This window comes from Nicotiana attenuata, unplaced genomic scaffold, assembly GCF_001879085.1.
Source record: "Nicotiana attenuata strain UT unplaced genomic scaffold, NIATTr2, whole genome shotgun sequence".
Lineage (NCBI taxonomy): Eukaryota > Viridiplantae > Streptophyta > Magnoliopsida > Solanales > Solanaceae > Nicotiana > Nicotiana attenuata.
The window spans coordinates 46109-65675 of record NW_017671548.1 but is presented as its reverse complement, the minus strand read 5'-3'; the positions used below and the strand labels follow the sequence as shown (position 1 = coordinate 65675).

Below are 19567 nucleotides of genomic sequence, written 5' to 3'. Positions count from 1 at the left end.
GCCAGACCTCAAATCAATCTTCGAAAACACCTTGGCACCCTGAAGCTGATCAAGTAAGTCATCAATCCTCGGCAATGGATACTTGTTCCTGATAGTGACTTTGTTCAACTGCCGATAATCTATGCACATCCTCATCGATCCATCCTTCTTCTTCACGAACAACACAGGCGCACCTCAGGGCGAGACATTAGGTCTAGTGAAGCCCTTATCAAACAAATCTTACAACTGCTCCTTCAGTTCTTTCAACTCTGGCAGGGCCATACGGTATGGCGGAATAGAAATGGGCTGAATGACTGGACCCAAATCAATATAGAAGTCAATATCCCTATCGGGTGGCATCCCCGGCAGGTCTACAGGAAACACCTCTGGAAACTGACCAACAATTGGTAATGAATCCATGGAAGGAACCTCCGCACTAGATACGCAGACATAAGCAAAATAAGCTAAACACCCCTTCTCGACCATATGCCGAGCCTTCATATAAGAGATAACCCTGCTGGTAGAATGACCAGGAGTCCCTCTCTACCCTAATCGAGGCCACCCCAGCAAGGCTAAGGTCACCGTCTTGGCGTGACAATCCAATATAGCATGATAAGATGACAGCCAATCCATGCCTAAGATAACATCAAAATCTACCATATCGAGAAGTAGAAGATCTACACTAGTCTTAAGACTCCCAATGGTAACCACACACGAACGATGAACACGATCTACAACAATAGCATATCCCACAGGTGTATACACATACATAGGAGCACTCAAAGAATCACGGGGCACAATCAAATATGAAGCAAAATGGGATGACACGTAGGAATAAGTAGAACCCTGATCAAATAGAACTGAAGCATCTCTACTGCAAACTGAAATAATACTTGTGATAACAGCGTCTGATGACTCAGCCTCAAGCCTGGCTGGAAAAGCATAACATCGGGGCTAGGCCCTACCACTCTTAACTGTATCTCTAGGACGGCCTCTAGCTAGCTGGCCTCTACCTCTAGCGATCTGACCTCCACCTCTAGCGTCCTGACCTCCACCTCTAACGGCCTGACCTCCACCTCTGGCTGTCTGACCCCTGCCTCTAGCTGGCTGAGCAGGCGGTGGTGTAACTGGTGCCGAAATCATAGCACGAGAACTCTGTTGTGACGTGCCGCCCAATAATCTCGGACAATTCCTCCTGATATGCCCAAAACCACCACACTCGAAACATCTATCCCGGTGTTGTGGCTATTGAAATTGAGACTGACCCGAACGGGACGAATAACCACGGTGATAACTCTGAATAGGGAGTGCACTGATAGGAGTTGATGGTGCACTGTAGGCTGGCTTGCCAGAATGAGGCACATAAGGACCACGACTCCCTGAAGCATTGTGGGATGCCTAAAGCACTGACTGGTATGGCCTGGGAGGATGACCCCTGCCCCAAGATGAGGCTCCACTAAAACCACCAAAATGATGAGGCCTCTTGTCAGACCCCTTCCCTCTCTCCTGTGAAAGAACATCCTCGATCCGCCTAGCGACATTGGCAGCGTCTGAAAAGAAATCTCAGCCCCAGTCTTTTTGGCCATCTGGAGCTTGATAGGATGAGCGAGTCCCTCAATAAACCTCCTCACCCTCTCTCTCGGTAGGAAGTAGAAGAATGGCATGATGGGCTAGATCCACAAAACGGATCTCATACTGCGTGACTAACATACTGCCCTACTAGGGACGCTCAAACTGCGTGCTATAACTCTCCTTTAATGTGGCAGGAAGGAACTTCTCAAGAAATAGCTGAGAGAACTGGCCCCAGGTAAGAGTAGACGACCCAGCTGGTCTGGTCAACTCAAAATCCTTCCACCATCTCTTGGCGGAACCCGTCATCTGAAACACAACCAAATTGACCTCATTGGTCTCAACTATACCCATGTTTCGCAGCACCTCATGGCAGCGGTCAATATAATACAGGCATTTTACATAATTTTCCATAATATTTAAAGGTTTTAAATTAATTTCTTTCCCCATTTTATTGTATAAATACCCAATAATTATCCTTCAAATAATTTTTGTGGTGATTTAATCATCCAAACTCATCGTTTACACCTACATGAATGTTTTACTATATTTTTTATAATTACATTTGCATTTTTAGGGCTAATTGCATATTTTTGCAATAATAGCCCATATTAATGTATAATTATATTATTTATGCAGAAAATGACTTATATTTTTATAATGTTAAGTACTTAATATTAATCATTTTTAGTGCGCAAATAATATTTTTGTTATTTGTTAACTATTTTTACAAATTATTTTTGCTAAATATTGGGTATTTAAATAATAGCCTGATTCTAAACCTATTTTAGACCTAAAATTACCCAAACCTTAGCCCAATTACCCCATACACTGGCCTAATAACCCCTAGCCCAAATCATACTCAACCCAGCCGGTACCCATGTCATTTTAACTCGTCCCCTTCATTTTTTAATCCCAGCCATTGATCTTTCAAGATCAACGGCCCACATCCTTCCCCCCGATTTTAATTAACCAAACCCCCAAACCTTAGCCATTCCATCCAACCTGCCGCCCTCATATGCTTTCATCTCTCTTCTCTTCTCCCAAATTCCCTCTCCTAATCACGTTGATAATGGGATTTTACCATTATTTGCTTACCTTATTGGTCTCCTCTCACTACTGGTTGTTCGTCTGTGATGTTACCTAGTTTCTTGACTAAACATGGCAAGCAAATCTCATCAAATTGAACCAAAATCGGTTCAAATCCTTGTCCTTTCTGCTATTCCGTCTATATTCATCCTTTGTTCTATTATGGGTACGAATCTCTGTGTATTTCTGTTGATTCTTACTTACCCTAAAACTAGGGTTTTCATATCTCTTTAGATCGAACCAAAATTGGTTCCATTCTTTTATTTTAAGCGTTATTATGTCTATATTCATCCTAGGTTACTATTTTTGCATATATTCTGTTGATATTCACTTTCCCTAAAGATTAGGGTTTGAGATTTTTCTCTTTTTCTTACCGATTTTCGATTGCATGTGATGTTCTTTCCTTCTCGTGTTTGACTGATGATTTTCCTTGTTTAGGTGTTTAATTTCTACTACTATATAAACCCCTCCCCATTCCCTTTTTGAAGAGACCTTAATCGATATAATCTCACTAAAAAACTTGAGGCTTTGCTCTGTGAATTCCTTATTATCCTGCTCTTTGTTTTGTGGTGGTCAGCTGAAAGCCAAGGCCACAGAGAATCTACTGTTCGAATTTTTCTTGACTCTTGTGGATATTTTGCTCTTGTTTGTTGTTAGTTTGACTGGTAAGCGACTTGACTCTTGTAGTTTCATCCCTATGTGTTCTTGATTTGCGTATGTTCTCACCTCTGAAATTCCTGGCTTAATATGTTTTCTAGATTACTTTTATGCACGATTCTGTTAATTCTACCTTGTTCTAAGTCCTTTAGCATCCGACTCTCCTCCTAATGCTACTAGTTCTGCGTTTACCCAAGCCTAACTTGGATAATCTGAGTGCAAGGGTGTCTGGATGTTTCCCTAATCATGCTTGTTTGTTTTATCTTTAGCCTCTATAATGAATGCTAGAATGTCTGCGTTAATTATAACTTATTCATTTGTTACTTTGTTACTCAGCATGCTCACTTGAACCCCATACCCCATTAGTAACTGATTGAGATCTTACCCATCATGTCTAAATACTGATTACCATAAGCCTAGGATGTATGCTTAATCTGAACTTCTTAAGCCTCAATTGATTTAGTGTCATGACTGCTAATCCTGCAAACTTGTTTCTTTCCCCAACTCTTTCAATATGTGGCTATCTATGTGGTACTTTGCTATGTGTTGAAATCCTGCTGAACCTGCTGGCCTGTTTGGTTAGTTCCTCTCTATGGTTATGTCTACTTTAGGTTATAAGTGTGTTCCCCACTTCTGTCCCTCAGCAATTGTCCATTCTCCTGCATTGTCACTTATGCTGTTCTGAACCCCTTATTCTTAGCCGGCTGAAAGCCAAGGCTATCAAGGCTCTTACTACTGGCCTCCCTAGTGTGAGCACTGCTCGGGGTCCATCTAAGGCCTTTGTGAACTCTGACACACTAGGGTCTAAGGTTCCTTGGCACTCTACCCTAATTGCTCTATCCTACCCCCTTTCTACCTACTGAATAAGCCAATGGGCTTGCGTACATGGCTGTTTTTTCTGAATCTTTGATAGCTACTGGGTTTTGGCTCTGAAGATTATTTTCTGAGCTGTTGTGAAACCATGTGGACTTTAAATTGAAGGCCTGTCCTGGATGGGTATACTTTGGGCATGTCTAAGGCCTACTATAGTTATTTTATGACTTCGTAATTTATTTCATTCATTGGCCCTGCAATAATTCTGTAATAACAATTGGGGTATTAGTAAATTTAGGGAAAATGGGTCTATTCTAATGTTTGCATGAAAGGGTAGAAATACTGCCTATAGGATCTAAGTGTTTAACGTATTGACATGCTCTGCTTTGATGCATTTTGTTAGATAACATGCCTATAAGACATAAATAATCTCATCTGCTCACATGTCTATTTTCACACATTTTTGACTGCCTATTATACTGCAATACAGTAATTATTTATTCAAACTGTCTCATGTTGGACACCATGCCTATAGGATTACACTGAGTAATAAATACATGCTCTTCATAATATTCACATAGATATCATGCATATAGGATTACATTAAGCCATGAATGCCTGCTCTTTGCATGTAGATATCATGCTTATAGGAACATAGTCAAGATAGCTGTTATTTCTGTTATTCCATTATACTGTCCGCCTAGAAAGCATGCCCATAGGAATGAAAAGATAAAGAACCAATTTCAAGCGCTTATTCTTAGAAATCCTGCCTATAGGACTCTATCGCTCACCTAGCGAGTATGTTGATAAAACGCTGGTAATTGAACTATCCAACTATTCTACTACCTTATTTTGCAAACTATTAGAAAGTATGCCTATAGGATCCAAATTGAGTAATTCTGAGTATTTCCAACGATCACCACTACCAACTACTGTGTAGTTCATTTAGAAACAATGTCTATAGGTTTAAAGCGATACCACGCATCTGAAACTGCCCGTACTTTGATTCAAAGTCACCTAGAAATCATGTCTATAGGTTCAAGGTTCTGAATTCTAAATCTCCTAATTTGCATATGTGTTTACGTACATTTGTTGTCTAAGTGTGGGGGTCAATGTGAGCCTTTAGTTGCTTTTATGTGAAGTCTTTATATTTTTTTTTTGTTGCTTAGTTTTATCATGTTGAGTAGCCTAAGTAATGTCTAGAACTACCCAAATAAAGATCCAAAGCCTCCTGGACCGTAGGCATGGGACGCGTAGTGCACACATAGGGTACGAGTTATAATTGAACTAGTACGCTTTAGGTAACAACTTAAAGATAGTAATCGGGTAGCAGGAGATGATAGTCTGTGCCCGCTGAATAATATGAGTAACACCCCATCTGGAGGGAGTTACGAAGTATTATTTATGTTGCACGGGGTGATCCTTTAGGCTAAAAAACTTAGGACCCCCCTCCTATTTTTCTTTCTTTTCCTACTAGAATTGAAAATAGTTGTACCTTCTGTTCGAAATCTGTTTACAATAAGCTTCTTAAAGTTTGTGCTCTCTCTTCATTTATTTGATCACATAGACTAATTCATATAATTCGAGTTTGGTCTGGACCCACAGTTGTGGACCTCAAAAAGTGCCTAACACCTTCTCTTCGAGGTAATTTCGAGCCCTTACCCGATCTTTGGTGACGCAAACTGGTTAAACCTGAGTTATTTGCAAATAGGTGTCCTAACGCACCTCAAACCCGTTAGGTGGCGACTCTCTCTTTTAACACCTTCCTTAAAAGAGTTGTCTCGTGTCGAAACCCGATTTTGCAAGAAAAGGGGGCGCGACACTGCTGCTCGAGCTCTATGTTAAGCTCTGCCCCTAACTCGTCCATTGGCACGACCTCAGCCTTGACCTCTGGCGTGACCTCAGCCTCGACCTCTGCCCCTCGTAGGAGCTGCTGCTGGGAGCTCTGGCTGCTGTCCAGCTAATGATGCGGTGCGTGTTCTCGCCATCAGTGAGATAAAAGGATAGAAGGGTTCAATCAGCAATGATAGAATAAAATCGCACGACAAAGAAGAATAGAAGTGAAATTGTTCCTAACTCCATAGCCTTTGGAAGATAATTACAGAAGTCTCTGTACCGATCCTCCAGACTCTATTAATTTTGCTCGTGACTCGTGAGACCTATGTAACCTAGTGCTCTGATACCAACTTTTCACGATCCGGAATTTGCACCGTCAGGACCTTGATAGCACCTAACATTTCACTTGCTAAGCAAGCCTACGTTAGAACAACTTATCCATTTTTAATAGTTTAAGTTAGATATTGTGGAAGAACAGAAATAAGTGAAATAAACCAAAGTAATAATGCGGAAGTTGAAAAAGCCCAACGTTTAATACATCTGATGATAGGCTATAATTACGTATTTTAGTCATTTATTACACTCTAATTTACTGCACTTTAGTTGAGTTTGCGCTTTAATCGCTAGTGTTTTGCACTAATTATGTGTTTTATGCCTTGTAGGAGTGATTCCGAGCTATATAGATGTTATAGAATGAATTTAAGTGATTTGAAGCTTTGAAGTCTGAGTAAAAGCTCAAGGAATTAAGCCGGGATCGTGTTCGGGGGTCAAATTTGATAGTTGAGAACAAACGAAGACTCGATGAGGCAGATTGCGCACTATCTAGTAAAATAGACATAACTTTTTTCTCAGAACTCCATTTGGGCTCCACAATATATGGTTGGAAATCTAACTCAAAGGGCTACAACTTTCATGTTTTACGTTTTTCCAAATTCCAAAAGGAACAGGGTGAAAAACTGCGGTTACGGTAGGACCGCGGTAGGACCGCGACAGAACATTACCAAAGATTCAGAGGACCATTCTGGCCGCGGTCCTGGCGTAACCGTGGTGGGACCGCGGAAGGACACGTAAATTTCAGGGACCAAAGTGCAAAATACGGGATTTTAAGCCCTAAACCCTATATTAAACGTAGGAGGCCGGCCAAGAACAAGGAGGGGACATATTTTTGGCACATATTTGACCTAAGGAGGCAGAGACACAAGAAGAGCAAGGCGGGGAATTCTTTAACAAGTTTTTCCTTCCTCTTCTTATTTTTCATTGTTGGTTATGACTTTTGATATTGTAGTTTTACATACTATTATGAGTAGCTAACTTTTCCAATCTAAAGTTTTGGTGAAACCCGTTGGGGATGAATTTGTTGTTATATTAATATAGTTTTGAATTGCTTGTTTATCTCTATTTGTTTAACTACGTTTTGATTGTGGTTAATTAAAAGGATCCTCAATTAGCCGTTCCTATTTATTATGTATCTTCTTGAGAGAGAGTGCATATTTAGGTAGTTGTTTGAACAACATCACTCCCGGAGTATAGGCGAGAGTCATAACCGAGGGTTTAGAGGTTGGATTAGAGATAACGATACCTCGGGTGCGATCTAAGTGAACTGTAATGCGAATCTAGCTAGCGTAGCTTGAGAGAGTGCGTCTAGTAAATTATCATAATTGCTTGAGAGAGATTTATGATAGCTGGAGAGTTCATGATTGATAAAGGCAACTAAGCCAACGCTATAAGAAACATACAACCAAGGAAATTACCAACGGGGGAACCCATTACCTTAGACCTTTATTCTAATTGTTTACAATTCAAGCATAGTTAGTTTTCAGCTGTTTATTTATTTTCAATCTTGTCTTCTTGGTGATATTAAATAGATACAGCTAAGCCTTAGTTCTCTGTGGGATTTGACTCCGGACTTTTAGACCGATTATATTTGCAGCGACCGCTTATCCTTTTTAGGACTATTGTTGGGCGTGATCAAATTTTGGCGCCGTTGCCGGGGAACTAACGGTGTAGTTGTAGCTGTATATATTGCTAGATTACGAGTTTGAACTTTTATTTTGTTTTTTTTTGTTTGTTTTTTTTTGTATTTTTTATAACTATCGATTTGAGAAACATGGCATCTTGGAATTATGGGAATTTAGGTGTAGATAATTCTACTATTGATCTCCATACATATTGTGAAGGAAACCACCCGTGGGAAAATTTTCAAAACGTTCCTAAGAGCGAGTTATGTGCACCAACTCAATCTTATTTGTGGAATGTGTGTGGTGGTAAAAATGGTCACCTTCATGGTTGTGCTTATATTTTTTATTTTCCCCAAACCCCTTACTATGAAGGTTCTACCTTTTCTTGTGAAGTTAATAGGAACAAAGAACCTGGGAATGCGGACCTGAAGGAGATCAAGGATATGCTAAAGTGCCTTCTGGAACAAAACAATGAGAAACAATTGCACATAGAAAGGCAAGAGGCAACTATTCGCAAGTTGGAGGCTCAATTGAGTCAAGTGGTTGGAGCTTTTAATGCTCTACAAGCCAATAGTGAGGATAGTAGCCAAGAAGAGCATGAATTTGAGGTGTTAATTGGGGAGGTCAGAGTAGAACATCAACAACCTAGCCAACTAGAATTTGAGGATGTCAATGTTGAAGAAGTAATACTAGAGTCAACCAAGGACGTTGAAGATACAAATTTAGTTGACTCTAGTGTGATTGGTGTTGAGGAGGTTAAAAATCTTGAAGTTCATGTATTTGAGCGCGTTGGGCCTCATTCCAAACACTTCTCTACATTATGTTCAGACGGTGAAATGGAAATTCACCCTTATGAGCATAAAAAGGAGTCCAAGGAAGAGGTAGATGAGCCTTATATTTTGGATTTCTCAAGGCCGTCTAGGCAAGGTGACACTCCTCGGTCGAGAGCCAACAAGTGCATAAGATTTTATCTAATTTTTGGCTCGCAAGAATTTGTACCGCCCCAAGAGCATAATCATAAGCTTGAAGCAAAACTTGGGGTTCAATTCATAAGCTCGAGGTGGAGGCAAAAAGTGATTCGCGTCGTGCCGCGACGTTAAATCAAGCGCTTGTTGGGAGGCAACCCAGCTTTATTGCTTTCTTTTATTTATTTTTTATTTTTTAATTGTATTATTTTTTGTAGTGTCAATTTTTTAATTTTTTAGGAGAATGGAAAGCAAAGGTATTGGAAGGATGCAACAGCAAACCAAATGGCTGGAACTAAGTGTGAGGTACCCGCACGAAGGACCAAGCTTGGGAGAAGTCTGAGTACCCCATGAGTTGTTAGTGCTTCGGCCTTTGGCCTACCAGGGAGTCTCTTTTACCCTTTTATTAGTTATGGTGTGCATTGGGGACAATGCACAATTTTAAGTGTGGGGTGATGAGATTGTCTGGGTGACTTTTCATGCTACTTTAGCTGTATTAGTTTAATTAAAATAGTATTTTTTTTAAAAGATTGGACTTTTCCCGACGATGGATCTATTAGACAATTTTCTTGAGGGATTTAAGTCTAAAGAAAAAAAAAGATTTTTTTTTGTTAGGTAGTGTAGCAATTCCCCCTTGGTTTTTCTTTAAACCACGGTTCTTTTCCAAGGGTTTTATTTGAACCGGGTGTAGTTAGTTTTTTTTTTTTTTGGGAGTAAGAGCCATTGTGTTGTGCTTTGAATTGAAGCAATATCTCTTGACTTGATTATGCCTTGAGAATAGTGAGTATTTTGGTTGTGACGCTTATGCTCAGTTTATGACTCTTGTAGAAGTGCACGAGCTACTAGAATAGTACATACAAGGGTCTGAAATAAATACAAAGCCTTCTGAAGGAAACTACACAGTTGAGTAAAAGAAAAGGGAAGGGGACTCCAGGAGTTACGGGCGCTGAGCAGCTGTACCTCAAGTCTCCGCAAGCTGTCCGATCCGAGCTCACTAATAACCAAAGCTGGGACCGACTCCAAAATCTGCACAAGAAGTGCAAAGTGTAGCATGAGTACAATCGACCCCATATACTCTGTATGTGCCGAGCCTAACCTCGAGGAAGTAGTGACGAGGATAAGGCGGGTCACTCACACTACAATCTGTACGCAGTATATAATAAAGGTAAAAAAGGGAAATACGGAACAGAACAAGAAAGTCAACTACAAATAATAACTACAGCCTCAAATAACAAGCAAGTGTCGTCCAGAATTACCAATCCTTAACAATTCAAATGTGAATACCAAAAAAACAACACAACTCAAGGAACTAGAAACACATAAGTTGTTGCGGCGCGCAACCCGATCCCAGTGTACGACACAGAATCCTCCCTTATCTCACCGTAATAACATCAACAATAGAGATAATATATAATGTTGCGACGCGCAACCCGATCCTGTTATATACCATTATCAGTATCATAATTCACCCTTATTTCGCCATATCAATCCACCCTTATTCCATCTGTTGCGGCGTGCGACCCGATCCCACCGTACAATACAAATTCACCCTTATTCCACCGTATCAATCCACCCTTATTCCACCTGTTGCGGCGTGCAACTCAATCCCGCCATACCAGTACCAAATACTCAATGTGCACAGTCAATCTAACAATTCAAATCACGAGAACCTTTACGTTCAATGGATACCAAACTGAACCAAAAAAGGAAATCTTGTACAACACGGGAATCTACATAAGTAACACTACACAGCGAGACCTGTCCAGTAATTCACAATTAGAAAGTGCAAATAAGCCAATTTGAGCAAATGATAGGGAATCATGAAACTATGTAAAGATCTAACATCATTAACAGGAGAAGACATTGATTAACCGGTAGCAGTTAAGCATGGAAAACAGTTAAGACATATAACAATTAAAACAGAGAAAGAGATAATTAAGGAAAAGCAGAAAATCAGGGAAAACATATAATTCGGCGGCGTATAAGAAATCGTCACCTTGCATATACGCCACTTACATGAAATTCACATAGCACATAGTCTAAGGGTTCCTAATTCCCTCAAGTCAAGGTTCACCACGACACTTACCTGACCCTGCAGTCAATTCAAAGCTCTACCGGGGCTTTTCTCCTAGAATCCGCCTCCAAACCACTCGTATCTAACCACAATTGACTCAATAATATCAAATATTTCTAAAGGAATCAATTACAATGCATAAATTTAGAATTCCCCCAAATTTTCCCCCAAAAAGTCAAAAATCGACACCGGGCCCGCTTTGTCCAAACCTGAAATTCGGACCAAAATTCGATTACCCATTCACCCCAAGTCCGGTTATGTAATTTGTTTTGGAATCCGACCTCAATTTGAGGTCTAAATCCCAATTTCACAAAAATCCCTAATTATACCCAAACCCCCAATTTTCACCATGAAAACACTAGATTTTAGATTGAATTCTTAGGAACTATAATGGAAGATTGAAAGAAAATGGGTTAGAATCACTTACGAATGAATTCGGGAAGAAAGGGTCTTGGAAAAATCGCCTCTAGGGTTTTCTTGTTTTGATAATTTGAAGAATGAAAAAAAATCCCATTTTTCCCCTCTTTCACCTAGCTGCAGATATCGCAATTGCGACACAAAGTTCGCAACTGCGATGATCGCAATTGCGATCAATTCCTCGCAAATGCGACGCATATGTCGCAAATGCGAGCCAAGGTCCTTCGCAAAAGCGACGTTACGACTCGCAAATGCGAGTTTACCTTGATGTGATTCCAGTCGCAAATGCAACAATTATCCACCAAATGCTAACCTTGCCTCCATCGCATTTGCGGACTTCTCTTCGCAAAAGCGAAGCTGACCCAGCTCCCTCCCTTTTCGCAAATGTGAGCCTGACTTCGCATTTGCGAGGCTCGCCTTTGCGATCAAGTCCTCGCAAACGCGAGATCTGCAGACCTGATGCACCAACTATATTTTTCCTAAGTCCAATTCACTCCGTAGCCTATCCGTAACACACCCGAGCCCTCGGGGCTCCAAACCAAACATGCACACAAGTCCAAAAATATCATACAAACTTGCTCACCCAATCAAATCGCCAAAATAACACCTAGAACTACGAATTGAACACCAAATCAATTGAAATTTTCAAAAAAAACTTTTATACTTCTATTTTCACAACTGAACGTCCGAATCACGTCAAACCAACTCCGTTTCTCACCAAATTCGACAGACAAATCATAAATATAGTAATAGACCTGTACTGAGCTCTAGAACCAAAATATGGACCTGGTATCAACAAATTCAAACTTCGGTCAATTCTTAAAAAATTATTAAACTTTTAGTTTTCGACAAAAATTAATAACTCGAGCTATGGACATTCGAATTCGATTCCGGGCATATGCCCAGGTCCCAAACTACGATACAAACCCATCGGGACCGTCAAAATACGGATCCGGGTCCGTTTGCTCAAATGTTGACCGAAGTCAACTCAAATGAATTTTTAAGGCAAAATTCTTATTTTTATCAATTTTCAACATAAACTTCCCGGAAACACATCCGGACTGCGCATGCGAATCGAGGAGGACTAAAATGAGGTATTTAAGGCTTCAAAGCGCAGAATTAGGTTCTAAAACATAAGATGACCTATCGGGTCATCACAGCAATCATCTTTTAGCTTACGGTTTAAGATTGGTGAATCGCAGGGGTGTTAGCAGGATTTTTCATAAGTGGTGTCCACATTTAAAGAAGTAGACAAAGACAAATATAGTAACCGCATCATATTTAAAAAAAAAAAAAAGTGCCTTACTACAACTCTCCTCGACGAGTTTTCATATTTCATAAAGAAAAATAATGTATGTTTCAAGAAATTCTAATTAGAAAGAAAAAGAGAAAAAGTAAAAGAAGTAGAACAACTCACAATTATGATTGCGGCAAGTAATTTCGGCGATTTCGTAATGAATAGATTTTTCCAAAAAAGTAGGGTTTAAAATAATTGAACTCCAATGCGTTTTATATTGTTTATTATTCTTTTCCTATACAAAAGAGTAGTTTAGTTTTTTTTTTCGCTATAAAAATCGGATGAGTAATTGTATCCTACATGGCATCTAATTCTAATTAGTAAGGGAAAAACGGAAACCGTATTGCTCAAAACATAAAATTGAAGGAATAAAGCTGCGGAGCTAAACTCTGCCTCAAATTTCAGGGAGTTTACTAGCGAACCAACTAGCTTGCTTTGACTAAGTGGTGTCATTTTATTTTATTTGTACTGGTTTTTTTCTTTTGCATATTACTTATTATTTTCTCGGTTTCAAATTAGATGAGGTACTTTACTTTTTAGTCTGTTCCAAAAGAAATGATATATTTTTAAATTTGAAAATAATTTAACTTTATACTATTCATTTTACCCATTTTATCCTTAACGAGAAGCTTTTATAAGCACACAAATGTCATGGTCCACAAAATTTTTACCCCTTAAGTTTTTAAAATCACAAGTTCCAATTAGAGGGTGTTTGGATTGGCTTATAAAATATACTCCCTCCGGTTCACAATAAGTGTCCAATTTGCTTTTTCATTTTGGTTCAAAATAAGTGTCCAGTTATGTAATCAAGAAAGAATTCAATTTGTTTTTACAAAATAACCCCTATGTACATATCCCTAAAAAGTTTTTTTACTCCTCACATTAAATATTTAATTAGGGGTAGTTTAGTCATAGTAGGTATTTTTGTATATAATTTAGTATTTTCTTAATGGGCGTACTAAAAGCAAATTGGACACTTATTGTGAACTGGAGGCAGTAGCTTTTAAGCTAAAAGCCAAAAGGCATAAGTTGATAATATACAACTTTTGACTTTTGGCTTATTTTTGCATTTTTTATGCCTAAAAGTAAGTGCTTTTAAGCATTTTTTATCATTGTCAAACACCACACAAATTAAAAAAGTGCTTAAAAGCCAATAATCACTTAAAATAAGTCAATCCAAACGCCATCTTATTCTTCTATAAACTCGGTGCCGAGTCAAACTATATTAAAAAAAAAAAAAAAAAGATATTTGTTAAATTGAAACGGAGGAGTATACGTATATTTAACAAAAAATTTGGTCGAACCGCTTCAACAAGGGTAAATCCACCCCTGCCGAACAAGTAAATCACCCTTATTCGAATCACCAGCAAATCGGTTGGCAGCTATAGATGGAGCGGGAAGTGATAGAAGCAGAGCTAGTACTCCCAACTCACATGAAATTCAAGAAGATTCAGATGTACGACAAGTACCCTAAAGGACAGGCCAGAGGCCGTCATTGGAAGCATCTCAAGCAGATCATTCAAGCTGAAAATTACGATAATTATCCTCCTCACCTACCTACTTGTGAGTCTCAATCTTTCTCCTATACCTTTTTTTTTTCTTCTGCTTTTACAACTAATTTCTAAGGTTGAAGTCGAATCATGCATTTTGCGTTTCAATTCCTTTGCCTGTAATGTAGAATAGGGCTGTGTTCTAGATTTTGTGCAAAATATAGCTATACTTATTCAGTTTGGTTCAAAGGAAGAGTATAAGTAAGGGGGCAAAAGCTACAGTAGTATTGCCTCTATTGCCTTGGCTATATAATCATCCGTGTGCGCCTCCATTGCCTTATGATGGCACCCTCATGATGTGGCTGCCGGCAAAGTCTCACAAGGGCGAATGATCTCATAGCTGTTTGGATTATTCCCTAAAGCATAGGACATATAGCAAACACTTACCGAGCTAGACCTTGTCTTACAATTTCTAATGAGGCATGAACAGCCTTATCTACTAGCATGCATGTAAAAAATAAGAACTAGAACGAACTAAGTACTCTATGATCATCATAGAGTTTATAACATACTCTACGATGATATTACATATGATGATGCTAATAAAATGGTAAAATAGAATGATGTAGAGATAAAATTCTTGCCCTTTCTTCTCTAATCTTGTGAACTCTTCAACTTGTAGAACCTTGTCTTCTTCATCAACCCTCTTCAAAATATCTTCAATCTTTATTATTTCATCTTGGATCTATTGGACCTTGTGGAGGTGGTAGGGGAAGCCCACTTTTGCTTTGCAACCCTCATCGGAAGTTGCCTAATGGCAGCCCCTTGTGTCACCTTACCATCCCAGCTATGTTGCCTCTCATGTGCCTTCTTCTTGCTTTTGTTGGAACCACTTCTCAAGTGTCTAGGTGAATCCTTCCCTAGCTACATTGGCTAAGGATGCATCTAGAAGTTCTTCTTCTTCCCCTTCTTCGTAGAAACCTTTTCCCATATCCACACCAAATGCGTCAATAGTATTGTATCCGGGCAATAGTGCACCTTGCTCATTCCTCCGATTATCAAGAGCTCTCAAAGTGTCCATATCATGAGAAACAAGAGCATGAAGAATATTGATAGGTGTCAAGTTGTATGTTGCAGCCACTCCAGATGTGCTAACTAGTTTTCCAGAAGACTTTTGGATTAAATTAGCCTTGGAAGACTCACCTGATTGCTTAAAATTCTTCAAACTTGCTGCTGCGATGGGCTTGTGGAGAGCCTTAGAATTAGAGCTATTCCTCTAGCCAACTGCTGCAATTTGCTGCTGCCCGATGGTACAAAAACAAGTGCATTTGGGCTTAAACCTTTCTTGCTTGACACACTATTAGTTGAATTGGAAACCTGCTCGTTATTCACCTTTGCTGCCTCTTCATTGGATCTCGGACTCGATGAAAACTGATCTGCCGCATCATCACTATCATCTTGAAGGCTATCTGCATAATCTTCTTCATCCTCCTCTATTTGATCAGCCCATGTCTTTCTATTAAACACAGCTGCACTTGTCACAGCTTGTTCTTGTTTAGAAACAAAAATCTCGCTTGTAGAATTTGCTTGGGAAATTGTTTGCACTAGTTGTTGATTGTTTCCAGTAGATAGTAGTTGCTGCAATGAATCTCCATCTTGTTCACCAAATGACTCTATAGATTGGGAGGGAACTTCATGAACCGATGTGTTTAATGTAACCAAAGGTGTCTTGATCATAGGATTTGTATTCATCACCAAATCTGCCTGTGTTTCCTTTACAAACTTTGCAATTTCTGGACTGGTGAATTTCAGTGTTGGTACAGCTTCATTAGGTTCTTGGATATTAATAGCATCAACAGATACAATTTCTTTTGAAGCGTGTGGTCGAGCATCTATTTCTTTTGAGTTTTTGTGTTGCACTCCACTGCCTATCGAGCTGGTTTTTCCAGTTATTAACGTTGCCTCATCATCCACCTGTTGCAACTTATTCCCAGCCTCCTTCAAATCATGATCACGCTCATCCACCAAAGCATCAAAAGAGTTCGACATACCAATGGTATTTGCTGGTAATATCTGATTTTGATGGCCTGGAGATTGCTTATTGCCAGGAGTTCGATTCACCACTGTGCAGTCATTATTCCTTGTAGCAGGTTTGCTTGGAATTGTAGCAGATTTCCCTGGAGTATCAAATACCTGGCCTACACCTTACCCTAGAATTAACAACCTTAGGTGTAGCTCGATCCATTGTTCCAGTCGCTGCAACAGTAGGTTTCAACATCCCAAAAGCAGACTGCTCAACTCCAGCTGAAAGTTGAGGATGTTTAGCCTCTATATTTGATGCTTTAGAACCTGTAGTAGCTGCACACTCCAAAGCCATAGCACCTACCTGTTCTTGCCCCTCATTAGCCACACCAGTAGCTGCAAAACCTGCTGCTTTATCAGCTGAATCACCAGCTGCAACAGAAGGTCGATCACCCCCTGCTACTGCCGCTGCACCAGTACCATTCAGCATAGGATTAGCTTGTAAAGCTGAGTTCACAGCTTTGTAAATCCTCGCCAAGGCTGTAGTAGCAGGGACATCACGTGAAGGTTTAGCAGGACCCTTCACCATCTTTGAGACAACACCTATAGGATCATCTGTAGCAGCGCTATTGTTTAATGCATCACCCTCTCGATTTCCAGTGGTTTTTTTTTTGTTGTTGTAGCTCATCACCTTTGTCACCTAATTTTACATGTGCAAGTGCATCATCTCCAATCCTAGCCGACCTATGATTAAGCACACCTGTAGAGACATTCCCAGGTTCCGTAGGAGTCAAAACCTCTGACTAATCCCGTTGCAGCAGTAACTTGTTTAACTCCTTCATCCTGCACCTTCAACAGCTGTTGTTGATCATCATGAGTCTCATCTGGAAGTTTCAGGCCCTTTGTAACATCTGTAGCATTAAAATCATGCAAAGTTGCATCTGGAGTATTGCCTGGCATGATCTCTAAACTTTTAGAGCCGCCAAGGTCCTTCTCCTCACGATCAGCTGTAGCTTTTGGAACACCAGCATCAACCACTTCGTTAGCAGACTGTTGCACCTCTCTTCGATCCTCAACAGTCACCTGCTTTTGCATTCCACTATTACCTGCTTCGAGGATTTTACTAGCAGCTCGCTTAGCATTCAAAAGCTCCCTGGCATCACCTTGATATTGTTCTACTGTCTCCCCATCGTTCATCGACTGTTGGTGTGGATCAAAATCATTCTTAGCCTTAAGTAGTCGACATGCTTTCTCCCCATGGCCTTGATGCTTACAAACTTCACAATATAATGGAAGATCATCATAAACTAATTCCTGCAAGTGCTCAACAACTTCACCAGTCTTCTCATTCACAAATTGTAACCTCACGTTGGTTGGCAGCTTATAACGCAAATCCAGTTCAACCTTTACCCTACCAGTGCTAGGTCTTGACTTCACCATTGTTGCTCTATCAATTGCAATTGGTTTACCAGCAGCATAAGCTATAGATAAGAGCGACTGCCTAGCAAATAGATTAGGCGGCAGAAGAATCCAAACAAAAGCTCTAGATGACTCTTCTTTAGGATTAGACAAAAACGACCATGGAAAAACTCTAATTTGGAACTCTTCACCATTGCACTTCAAATAATACACAGATTTTAGATGCGGCTAAAACAAAATTTTCATATTTGTCAAACCTAACCAAAATATTCGACGAGCCATTACTCCGATCAAACATCGGTTTGTCATCCCAAAAAAATTCGGACAGTAACTTGCGTAATTCCAGAATTTCAGGCTGTCCATACGAGAATTTGAGCACTAAAGCTTGATGAAGACCTTCTTCCTTTGTGTATTGATCAACTTCTTCCATGGTAAACTTGATAGTAGGAACTCCACGAGTAAACTCAATAGGTTTCAGATTCGTTTTTTGTAGTTTTTGGACTGTTTGGTTTGGAATTAGTTGAGTAGCATATGTTGTGTTAGAAATAGGGTTTTTGGTCGTCTCTCCTACAGCTTGAAGCTGGGGAGAGGGCTGCACGTCCATGGCAGACAATACTACTCCATGTCACCCTAGAGGAGAGGGCGTGGGTTTAGGGTAGTGGGGGTTTAGCAACAGTCTATTTGTTTCCCAGTCTAGGGACATTATTTTGCAGATATTCCTTTTAATCATTCGTAGCTTAATGAATATTTCAAAGTTTTGACTTTGTTTGCTCAATCTCTGTAGATGTTAACATTGAATCACCACCTTCTATGCATCCATGCAAAAAGATATGCGACGTAACAGGATTCGAGGTACGTTTGCCCCAGAGTGCCTTGTATGATATGGTCTAAATTTCTGCTTGCTTTCCTGTGCTGTCTTACTGTCACATCCTCTCACTGAATAGGGGTTGTGTGCATTCTTAGTCCTTTATGCCATCAGAAATTATTTTGCAGCACAAATGTTTTTGGATGGTAAACAATTCTTATGTTTGACATGCAGGCACCATATTTTGACCCAAGAACTAAACTCCGTTATGCTAACACCGAGGTTTTTAAGATAATAAGATCGCTTCCTAATGACTATGTTCAGAGGTATTTGGCTCTCAGAAATGCAGCTGTTGTTTTGAAATAGGTGCAGTACGAGAAATAGATATTTGTAAACTTAGGTGGAAAGTAGAGTACGTTTGAAGTTATAGTTTTTGAATGCTCAGTGCATAAGTCTCCGGTTATGAAAATAGTGTATTTTTAGACTTGTACTAAAAGAAGAAATCAAAAGGCCTAATTTTGTTAGATCTCTTAAAGTTCCTGTTTTCGAAACTTTGCAGCAAGGATTATTGATAAAACTAAGAGTACCTACTAATTACCAAGGAAATAGAATTAGAAAATTAGTTGTATATAAAGTTAGCGGAAACTAAAGATTTGATTAACGTGCCCATAGTTGATGAAATGCTATACATGTTTATATATGTGAATTTTGCTTGTGGAAGTTCGTATTTAGCTCATCTACGAGAGAATTTAGCTTCTGTTGAATAGTTGAACTGCCTCATTTCTCATGTTCTGGTATTGTGTTTTTGCAACTCTTACCTATTTGGGGCAATCCAAACAGTGCAATCTTCCTTGCTCCAACTCCATATAAAGTCTAGTGTCAAACAAAATATATACTCGTATGATCCAGCCTAAATAAAATATTCATACATAAAGGGTGTGTTTTGTAAATTGAAAAATATTTTTCGGAAAATATTTTTCAATTTTCCCATTTTTGGTTGGCTTAAATGTATTGGAAAATATTTTCCTTATGAATTCATTTCTCCAATTGGAGGAAAATGTTTTCCTTATCAAGAAAAAAGGAAAACATTTTTCAAAACTCCTTCTCAACCTTCCTCATCCTCCCCAATCCACCCCACCCCCTCTCCAAAAAGACTTTTCTTTTTTTTTTAAATTTC

General features: G+C 39.5%; 1 protein-coding gene across 1 annotated transcript; it reads left to right on the top strand.

Annotated features, from left to right (window-relative positions):
• Window positions 1-13939: 13939 nt before the first annotated feature.
• Window positions 13940-18916, top strand: LOC109208928 (chromatin-remodeling complex subunit ies6). Its single transcript, XM_019372084.1, has 3 exons — window positions 13940-14217; window positions 18370-18437; window positions 18625-18916. Exons 1-3 carry the CDS (start codon window positions 14043-14045, stop codon window positions 18754-18756), a joined length of 375 nt encoding a protein of 124 aa, XP_019227629.1. The 5' UTR covers window positions 13940-14042; the 3' UTR covers window positions 18757-18916.
• Window positions 18917-19567: the final 651 nt, after the last annotated feature.

Excerpts from the sequence above, each read along its gene's own strand:
- LOC109208928 (XM_019372084.1), top strand. The coding sequence starts at position 14,043 with ATGGAGCGGGAAGTGATAGAAGCAGAGCTAGTACTCCCAACTCACATG. Across the intron at positions 14,218-18,369 it reads TCCTCCTCACCTACCTACTT|ATGTTAACATTGAATCACCA; the intron begins GTGAGTCTCAAT and ends CAATCTCTGTAG. Across the intron at positions 18,438-18,624 it reads GCGACGTAACAGGATTCGAG|GCACCATATTTTGACCCAAG; the intron begins GTACGTTTGCCC and ends TTTGACATGCAG.